Below are 10,998 nucleotides of genomic sequence, written 5' to 3' on the forward strand. Positions count from 1 at the left end.
TAGTCTAAATCTACCCTCTTTCAGCTTGTACCCATTACCCCTGTCCTCTCACTACACTCCTTGATGAAGAGTGCCTCCCCATCTCTCCTGTAGCCCCCTTTAGGTACTGGAAGGCTTCTGTTAAGTCTCCTCGGAGCCTTCTCTTCTCCAGGCTGAACAACCCCAGCTCTCTCAGCCTGTCCTCATAGGGGAGGTGCTCCAGCCCTCTGACCATCTTCATGGCTCTCCTCTGGACTCGCTCCAACAGGCCCATGTCCTTCCTGTGCTGAGGACTCCAGAGCTGGATGCAGTACTCCAGATGGGGTCTCACAAGAGCAGAGGGGCGGAATCACCTCCCTCAACCTGCTGGTCACGCTTCTTTTGATGCAGCCCAGGACACGGTTGGCTTTCTGGACTGAAAGTACACATTGCTGGTTCATGTTGAGCTTCTCATCTACCAGCACCCCCAAGTCCTTCTCCTCAGGGCTGCTCTCAATCCATTCTCCTCCCAGCCTGTATTTGTGCTTGGGATTGCCCTAACCCAGGTGCAGGACCTTGCACTTGGCCTTGCTGAACTTCATGAGATTTGCACAGGCCCACCTCTCAAGCCTTTCCAGGTCCCTCTGTATGGCATCCCTTCCCTCCAGCGTGTCCACCACACCACACAGCTTGGTGTCATCAGCAAACTTGCTGAGGGTGCACTTAATCCCACTGTCCATGTTTCCCACAAAGATGTTAAACACTGGTCCCAGTACTGACCCCTGTGGAATGCCACTCATCACCGGTCTCCACTTGGACATTGAGCCGTTGACCACAACTCTTTGGGTGTGACCATCCAAACAATTCCTTATCCACTGTGTGCTCCAGCTGTCAAATCCATGTCTCTCCAATTTGTCACACAAATACCTGTTACTGCTGCTCATTTTATTCCTAGCAGCTACTTATCAGATATAGTGTAATGCTCCAGTCATACACTGTATAATTCTTTACACATAACATGCATTATTTTGCCTACTTTTAATCCCAGTTTCTTCGGTTTTCTTTCCAATGTCGTTAACATACCTAAAACAGACTCCATGTCTAATTTTCTGCTCACTGTAACATCTTTTAGCTTCCAAGGCCTTGGCTTCCCTGGAGACGCTGGAAGTCTCTGATTACCTTCAACAAGTCCAGGATGTTGTCAATTAGGAACATGTAGCTTGGATAGGTCTACTTTAGGAAAAAATGTTTATGACTACATTGGCTACATGAACAACAGGATCTCAGGAACAAAAACTATCATTGAAAGAAAAAGAACTGTAGGAGGAGATACAACATTGGTTGTATTAAAGAAATTATATCAGCTAACAACTCTGAAAGTGTCATAGTTTTTTAATGAAGTAGTGACAATCATTTATTAATTCCCATTGATTTTAACTTACCGTCAAAATATTGGTACCTTTCTGATTCATTAATAGATTCCAATTTCTTTTCTTTAAGATTACTTTCTGAAAACAAATGATGGCAAGAGGTTTTGTTTTGCTTTTCTACTAAATTATTTTTCTCTTACAATGCCCAGCACAAATGGTTCTGTTCCATGATTAAGACTCCAAGGCACAGCTGTTTTACAGGAAAAATTAACTAAATTGTCATTTTCCCTTTTAATCTTTTGGTCCCTAAACCAGCTCTTGCTCCAAGCCATGAGGGAACACAAAATGCATCTCAGATTATTTTAACAATCTTTTTAGTGCAATACATTCCATTTGTTCAACCAAATTGTAGCATCTATGATTTTGCTCTGTGTTGTAAAAAAACAGATATCTATCAGAACTGTAATTTCCATGTTTATCATAATAATTCTGCTCTCTTCTCTTAATTATTTGACTTTATCCCTGATGGTTTAAGATGGAGAAAATCCAAATCCTTCAGTCTGTAATGTCTTAATTCTCATCATAATTTATTCAGAAATCATGTGTTACAGTTGTGTAGTTCTGGAAGTTGATACATTCGGTTGTTTGCTGATTCCCATTCTAATTTTACTCACTGTATATTTCCCAATAATTTCCAGTTTTCTCCTTTGCTCATCTCACACTTCAGTAGGTAATTAATTGTGTCAGGATTCAATTTGAGAATCAGGCATGTGTGATTTGTTGGTTATCCAAATTCTCATCACAGGGATGGTAATGTAGTCAACAAAATTGGAGACTGGATGGCAACTCAGCTACAACTGCTCGTGGATCCATCAGTTGCCCCCACACAAATATTTGGTGCTGCCAGTGGGAAGAGCTTCCCACCTGGCTGTGTCTCCAAAAGGACATGGATGTCTTATCACCCTAAGGAATCTCAAATAGCTCTGGACACCTGCATTTAGGCACGTGAATGGATCCCAATATACTGTGTTTGCTACTGTGGGACACATACGTTTAGATATCTTAATCTTGAACTAAATCCCACAGTGTTTCAGTGTCAGGAAAAAGTCAAAGTCTAATTGCAGTTCTGACATTAACATGTACATTAAGGATAATAATGCCAATGTACTGCTTAAATCTCAGAAGAGACCAGTAAAACAGTAGTATACTGTATTAATCATTTTTGAAAATACTGTAAAGGAACTATTATGCACTGTATTTTTCCACATTATACCCAAAGCAAACATTTACATTGATTTATAATATCCCTGTACTACTGGTGCCTTTAATAATCTGTATAGATGTTTCACTTTTCTGGGAGAGAAGTGGGTGGTGTGGATTTCACTTTTAAACCCCAATGGCTTATTTAGCTCCTTCAGGATTATATTTCTGTTGTTCAATTTTTTAAAAATTCTGGTTTTGAAGATTTTGAGGAACCAATCAACACTTTTTCTGAGCTGCTACACTCCAGAGAAAACAATCTAAAACGCTGTAACTTTCCACAGTTGCTATCAATAATATACCAGGTTACTTTTTACTCCCATGGTGTCTTCCATGCGGGCTCTTTTTGAATTTTTTTAGTGGATAAACTTTTGCAACTAATGTCTATTTTAAGATAAGAAATAAATAAAGAAGTCAAATCTCAAAGATTACCCAGACTCAGGAAAAGGTATTTGTACAGAGTTCCATCCATGTAGGAAAACATACAATATGTTGACTCCATTAAAACAAGATTGTTTTCTGAATTGTTAAAATTAGATGCCATCCAGTTTCCATTCAGCTTAATGAATGACTAAGAGGTTTAGAAGGTTGACATTTCCTCTGAATGTATTTTCAGATCACTAAATATTGTCTGATCATTTTGACAAATTCATCTAAGTCAGTCTTTGTTCATATTTCAAGGAGTATTATTAATTCATTTAATGTATTTCTTTAAAACTAAGAAAACTCACCCTCAGATGCCTGGCTTAGCAACAGAAAAAAATATACAGAGATTTGTTTTCTCTGAGGAATCTAAACTCAAATTAAGCTTAATGTGGAATATGTGTTTGGATGCCATAACATGTTTGATAGGTGCAACTAAGGGATACAATGCAAAATTAATTTATTCCATTAGTAAGGCTGAAATAATGAAAACTACTGAAGTATAACTTTATAGGCAGGAAAAGGGAAAAAGAGAAATTGCAAAGATCAAATGCAATACTTATCCTGAGAAGTCTATTTTAGAAAATGGAGAAATCTGTTTTAGAAAATATGTCCTCCTTTCCTAAATGTGCTACTACAGAAACACTTTCCACTCAGGAGTTTTTTGAAAGAATTGCTTCCTCTTTAGAAGGTATATTAGTATGAATGAGCCAAGAAATCCCCACAAATGCTCTTGATGGAGCTGGCATTTATTCCCAGAGGCAAGATGTCAAATCAAGCTGGCATGTGGCTACAAACACTGCATCATTGAACAATATATATAGAGTGTGGTTCACAAAACAACAGCTGTTTCTATTACAGCAGAGTGCTTTTTCAGACTGAGAGAAGTGCATTAGCCTGGGAGAAATGAGAACTGGTTGAATCTCAGCCAGACTTTGGAACAAACCTGAACAAACCATGCCAAGTTTTAGGAAAGGCTTGATAAACAATCCTGTGGCCTCATGCCACAGTTGCTGACAGTAAAGGTCAGCATCTGTGGAGATGACACTCCGCTCCACCTTTCCTGTTAAGTCCTGCTCCTGATTCATGCACTAACCCCAAGACCGATTTTGATCAGTAAACAGCACAACAGCCTTATTATCTGTTCTTTAGACTGCAGCCGTTAAAAGAATTGGCAAAAATCACTTGCCCCATCACAATCTATTAGTATCATTAGTTGTTTAACTGTTACACAAAATCTGTACATCAAATACAAAATTTAGTAGTTCATAGAACTGTAGACTGAGGCTGGAAGTTGTTTGGTACAACTCTCTGCTCCCTAAATTGGCAGGACCATCTTAGATCAAGTCAGATCATCGAATACTTTAGATTAGAAGGGATCTCTGAAGGTCATCTAGTTTATTCCCCAGCTCAAAGCAGAGCCACTTTTGTAGTTAAGGTTCATGGGGCTTCTCAGGTTGAGTTTTGGACACCTCTGAGGACAGATATTGCACAGCCCCTCACTTCGGTAGTGCCTAACCACACTTCTTGTAAAATACTTTTTTTTCCTTGTGCCCAATTGCAATTTCCTTTCCTGAAAACTGTGACTGTCATCTTCTGACCATTGGCTACGTATCAGGAGAGACTGCTCTGACTTCTCTGTACCCGCCCTTTGTAACGCAGAAAACAACAAATAGATTTCCCCTGAACCACCTCTCCCGAGGGCTGAGGAAAGCCAGCTCCCTCATCCTCTCCTTATACACCATGTGCTCCAGATCCCAAACATCTCAGTGGACTCTTGCTGGTCTTGTTCCAGTCTGTTAATGGCTTTCCTGTATGGGGAAGCCCAAAACTGTGCACAGTGCTGTGGGCGCAAAATAGCCCGAATAAACGGGATTAGTCACTTTACTTGACCTGCTGGCTGCAGTCCTGTGTACGTTAATTTAATGTATTTTAATTTAGAGTATTTGGATGACTGCCCATGGGCATGGATTATGGAGTAAGCAGCTCTTCTTTCTAAACTGTAAGATAAAATGCATATTTCAAATGCCTCTGTTTGTATCTGACTGTGATGGAACAAAACCTAGGAAATTAAATTAATGGATATGTTACAGTCAAGGATAAAAAGTGATAATTTTCTGTTCTGGTTTCTAAGTTTTCTTCCATTTTGAAACTGTTCTGAGAATCAATAAATTCCTATCAGTGTATGAAACTTGTAGTTTTGATCCTGGCTGGCAGCCAAACACGACAAAATTGCTCACCCTCCCCCCTCCTGAGGATAAGAGATAAAATTAAAGTGGTAAAGGTAAAAGAGTCTCCTGGGTTGAGATAAGAACAACTTCATAACTAAACTACAATAATAATGAAAATAATAATAACGATGATGAGAATAATATATACAAATGTACCAATGAGTGATACACAGTGCAACTGCTCACCACCCACTGACCAAGGCTCAGCTTATACCGGTGCAGGGAGAGTTACAAAACTCCAACCCCAGAATGGAGATAACATGAGTGTCTGAGACAACCCTGGGAGAGGGGCGATCCAGAGGGAGACAACTGAGAGCAAGAGAGCATACTTTTGGACAGAACCTCATATGGATAGTGGGCATGACGTGCATGATATGGAATAGAACTATTGGTCAATTTGGGTCTCAATCCTAAACCTAAGGTTGAATCCTAGGCCAGTAACTGGGGCTGTGCTCCTTTCCAGCTTCTCCTGCCCCTGCAGACACTGGCACAGCAGAGAAGCTGAAAAGCCCTTGGCTGCCCTGGCAGCACCTATAAACATCAGTGTGTGATCAGCCTTCTTCTCAGCACAAATCCAAAACACAGCCTCACACCAGCTACTGTGAAGAAAGTAAACTCTGTCTCAGCTGAAACCAGGACAAACTAGCAGTTGACTTTGTTTTTTAGAAAATTAAAAATGTTAGAAAAATATTTAATCACAGAAATGTGAGTCTGCAGGAGCTGGTCATCATCCTTCTGAAACAAGTGGGAGAGATATTGTGTAGTACTGAGTGCAGGAATAAGTGAATATAAATTCAAGGCAATTTTTCTCTGTCTTTAAGACTGATGTAAATGTTGGACTTTCACACTGCAGTTGATGTGACTTTTTTTTTAGTAAATTGTCACAAGAATAGAAATAAATCTGAATCTGCTTTGAAATCAGATAGCCTATGATTTTTTTTTTTTTTTGAAAGCTATGTGATCATGACAGACTATATCTGAAACATACTTGGCAAACTGCAAAGATCATTAATAATACCTGAACTTTCATCTGGTAATTCAAAGAAAAAGCATCATGAAGTTTTACTAAAACAATTACATTCAATGGTCATTATGACTAATATTTTTTTTATGATTCCTTGCATTTAATGAGCAGTAGCTACAATTTGTGCTTGCAGCTGTAATCCAGACTTCACCTCACTGCTAGTCATCAATTTGTCTTGTTTTTTTTTTCCCTTCAGTTGAAAGTGCAGGTATTCCACATACATTAGTTTTCACTGTTAACTAAGGACAGCTGATGCCACCACGGCTGTTCAAATTTTTTTTACAAAGATGACACAAAAATCCCAATTTGCCCATTAACTGCATGGGATTTCTCATCATATTTTTGCTGCTTGCCTTTCAAAATGAGTGAAGCACTGCAAATACAGCTCAGACAAGTGGGATAGACAACAATAAACACCTTGTCAATGGCATTCTGTATATTCTAGAATTAGCTTTATACCGTTGAAAAACCTGTAAAAGTTCACATCTTTTGTTTTCTGTTTATTTGTGCCCCCTTATAGGCATGCAAGCATCATGACCTATGAAGGGTAACTGGACAAACATTCATCATATAAATGCAAAACAGGACAGAACTCTTTAAGCAATCAGTAGACATACCATATATACCTAGCTACCCAAGGTGTGAAGTGCAGCTTTTGCTGGCTGAGCTACACCCAGATGATGGCATTGGAACATCTGCCTTGTATACATACAAAGTGACTCAAAGCACTGTGCGGTTTAGCTACGACTACACAATTATGGAAGTCCTATCACCTGGCAGGTGGGGACAGTCTCGTGTGTGGTTTCATAGATCCTGCCACAGCATTTAGCACGTCCTCAAAGATGTCAAACAAACATCATGTTTACAGATCATCCCCTACACTGTGCAGTAAAACAGATTAGGTTGTCAGCAATTTCATCTGAGCTGAGAGAAACTGAGAACATTTTCAGTCCCAACTCACCAGCTATTTTTGTAAAGGTGTTGGATGAGATCTTTAACAAAAATGTTCCTAGGGATCTTCAGCTGAATTGAAGAAATGTGCTCACATTAATTTCAATACTCCTACACAGTTGAGTTCAGCCGGCAAGCTCTCCAGAGAGATGCTGTCAATTGAAACAGGTTTTTGCAATGACAAACTAAAACTACACTTGCATTAAGTTTTTGTAGTCATTAATTGTAGTTTGGCTTGTGGCTACCGGGGTGATTTTCATCAGCAGCAAAGTTTGTTATTTAAACAAGGAGACATCTATCAGTCATACTTTGTTCTGATATTGGTATTAGGAAAACTAAGACAAGCTTTTATTTTCTGGTTGCTTGCTTAAAGCTACAAGACGTGAACAAATGCATCAAAAGTCTCACTAGTACCATCTCTTGCAACAGGTGGGGAGCGTTAGCTGACAAAAATGGACAGAAACAGAAGTTCTGGGTGAGTGACTCCTTAACACTGTGTTTTGAGGCAGAAGAAAAAAACTCTACAACACAGATTATTTAAACCCAGCTTCTACTCTTTCATTCACTCTCTCTGTGTCTATTTTTTTCCTTCACCTTATAGTCTCCTGCATAATTCTGTTCCCTTTCTGGCAACCTTTATCATGCTGACCCTTGAACTACATCATCATCTACCTGAATTTCAAAGCCTGCTTCATCCAATCTCCCACATATATCTGTGTTTTTTCTTACACTGTCTTTTCAGCCTCAAGTCTTATTCAAATTCTCAAATGTTGCTCTTTGAAGACTCAGTTCTTCTGATGCCTGCAAATGACACTCAATAGAAGTAATCGATATTGTTTGTTAAAACATTTGGAAAAGACAAGCTATCTATTTAAACAGCATTGGCAAATGCTATCCAGCTATCAGAAAAAAAAGGAATTAAACACTGTCTTTCAGACATTTAGAGTAAGTGAGATTTTATCACTTTTATGATTAACAGCTCATCTCATTATTCCTGTGTTCAGCAGAAGGTAATTTGGAGTTTACATAGCTGATGGCATGGTTTATGGCAGGTAGTTTCACTGACATCTAGGACAAAACTTCTACTGACTTCATTAGAAACTAAATTGCTCAATATGTCAATAGTTACCTGAATGAAACTTAATTTATTAAAACTCACCTTTTTAGTATCTTGGGTCTCTTTTTATCAGATTAGTTGTAATTGGAATTTTGACCATTGCTGTTTCAATGACCACTTTCTCCAGCCAATGGTTGAATTATGTAATGTTCTCTGCTTCTACAACTGCCTTGTAGAAATAGTATTCCATTTTTATTAACCTTGGTTTTGGAACTGAGATTTTATCTAAACAAAAAGGAAGAAATAATTAGAAATCAGAAAAAGATGCATTCTGATTCTCAGTGCACCAAATCTGAGAAACTCTGTTTCTTAAAATGGAAACTAACACAAAAGATTAATTTTGAATTTAACACCTTCCATTTTTAAATCTACTTTAGAATTAATTTTTTTCCTCTTTGTTTTTCTTTAGATTGCTGCAAATTCCTGGGGAAAATCTTGGGGACAAAACGGTTATTTTAGGATTCTACGTGGACAAAATGAGTGTGATATCGAGAAGCTGATTTTGGCTACTTTGGGATAGCCATAGTCTTCTACTCTCTTTGTATTGTTCTGTACTCTGCTTTATACATCTGTTCTTTCCATTGTTGCATACTGAGTCTTTCTATAGAAACAAAAATGTCTTCTCTGTAAGTTACCTTTCTTTCTGTCATGGCTTGTTAGGGCTTCCTGACTTGACCACATCTCAGCCATCACAACGCTCTCAGGTCTCACCTGGTACAAACACTCCTTTGTACTAGTAGCAAGTTGTATCCAGGACTACCGAAAACCTTGGTGTCTCACAGATCAGGAAGTTCCCTCCTCAAGTATTTACATCTCACGACTATTCTGTTATATTACTAATGGCTGATTCCACAATGCCTGAAATAAATTGAAATATATTGTTGCTATTATTCTCTTTACAATACATACTCTGGTCACAAATCACTTTGGAAATATTATGTGCTCTTCCATACAGAATTGGCTCAGGCAGCTCATGGTCATACTGGATAAAAAATATCAAAGAAATGAAAGTAGAGTTCTGATCCTATTATAGAATAATTATTTCCTATCCTAGCTTAGATAAATTGTGTCTATGTGTCATGATCTCTTCCAGGAAATTAGCTTTTTGCTAGTAAATCCCACAAAGCAGATGCATTTAGAGCAATACAAAAATTGCTTGCAGTGAAACAGTATATTGTACAATTTTAATAATTTGTTTAATTGAAGGAAAATAAAGAAGAAAATGTAATTTCTCCTCAGTTAAGTCTAAACTAGACTAATTCCTGAACTGCTTGCCTTCTATTCACTGTTTAACCTGGGGACAGGTATTTGCCACCATTCCCAAAAACCTGTTTCAAATGGATAAAAATGGAAAAAAACATTCTGTTGTTTTTCTCCACTGACATATCTGTAATCCAGGCACAGTCCCCGGTGTTGGTCAGGAGGATCATTAGTGCAGACGAGACACTCAGAGCCCATTTTACTCCTTCTGTCTGAAGAAAACCCTACCGGCACACATCCCATCCTATCAGCGTTGCTACAAATCTTGACAGGCTTGAGGACTGTTTTGCTTATTTGTTAATTAAAATACAGATATTGCAACTATTAATATAAGAAGAACTGGACTACTCTCTACCGCTTCTAGTTTCAATTAATCCAAAGGCCAGATGCCAACAAGAATCATCAGTCATAAACTTATCTATGAAAGAAACAACCCTAGCACATTAAATAGGTGGGGGAATTTCCAGTGACCCCTTCAGTGTCTTTAATAGCCTGTGCTTCATTCTTTCTAGAACATTAAGAACTTGACTTCTAATGCCATCAACAAATGAGTAATAGCTTTTCCTTCAAGAGCTTTTCAAGGTCATGGTATACAACAGATGTCCTTGCCACTTAAATAATGTCTCTTAAACTAAATTTGGGTCACAATTTATGTTGCATCACTACTGAAAGAGCTATTATTAAAGTGTTAGTATACTGCTGCACAAAAAGCTCTTCTGTGGCCTCTAGTGTCATACAATAAACTGAATTCAGACACAAAAACCTTTATAATTTGAAATTTATAGCAAATTGCAACCCAAGTAATTTTAGAAGAGCAAAGTGTTCTGAGAGAAGTAGTAACTTTTCCAGGTTTAGTGAGCTAAAACAGTACTTGAGACGAAAGTGTACCAAGCTGTCTACACAACTACTTCCCAGCTTATTAGTATGTATTGATTCCATAAACATCAAGATTTTGAGAGAGTAGAATTTAGCTCTGAAGTGAATGGTACAGTAAACACATTGCCAGTCAGCTCTGGGTTTTTTTGTTTCATACAACTTCAAGATGCTTTGCAGCGCTGTACCTCTTAATTTGTCAGTGGTTTTTGCTACTCCTGATTTGCATGTAAGATCTTTCTAGGATCCTAGTTGTCACATTAAGTGATGAGAAAGGTCAAAAGTACTCTCCTAGATCTTTACCTGATCAAATGGTCATCTTGGCTTGAACAAAATATCATATGCAAGTGAAACAAATTCAACTATGTCAACAAATCAACAATGTCAAAAAATTTAACGGTTTGCAAAGTGGTACTGCTCTACCCACCTTCTGGAGTTAACCTTTGGTCCTCTGAATGATTTTTTTTCTCAGCATCTTCTCCACAATCCTTCAGTGTCATAGACCAACTCTCCATGAAAATGACACAGTAC

General features: G+C 38.3%; 1 protein-coding gene across 1 annotated transcript in view; it reads left to right on the forward strand.

Moving 5' to 3' along the window:
• The window catches only part of TINAG (tubulointerstitial nephritis antigen), a 44,241-nt gene extending 35,281 nt beyond the window's left edge, over positions 1 to 8,960 (forward strand). The window contains exons 10-11 of the mRNA XM_010076954.1: positions 7,647 to 7,692; positions 8,744 to 8,960. Of these exons, the coding sequence (XP_010075256.1) occupies positions 7,647 to 7,692; positions 8,744 to 8,854 (157 nt within the window). The 3' untranslated portion in view covers positions 8,855 to 8,960. The remainder of the gene's footprint in view (positions 1 to 7,646; positions 7,693 to 8,743) is intronic.
• The last annotated feature ends 2,038 nt before the right edge of the window (positions 8,961 to 10,998 follow it).

The sequence above is a fragment of the Pterocles gutturalis genome, unplaced genomic scaffold (genome assembly GCF_000699245.1).
Source record: "Pterocles gutturalis isolate BGI_N339 unplaced genomic scaffold, ASM69924v1 scaffold8758, whole genome shotgun sequence".
NCBI classification, from domain to species: Eukaryota; Metazoa; Chordata; class Aves; order Pterocliformes; family Pteroclidae; genus Pterocles; species Pterocles gutturalis.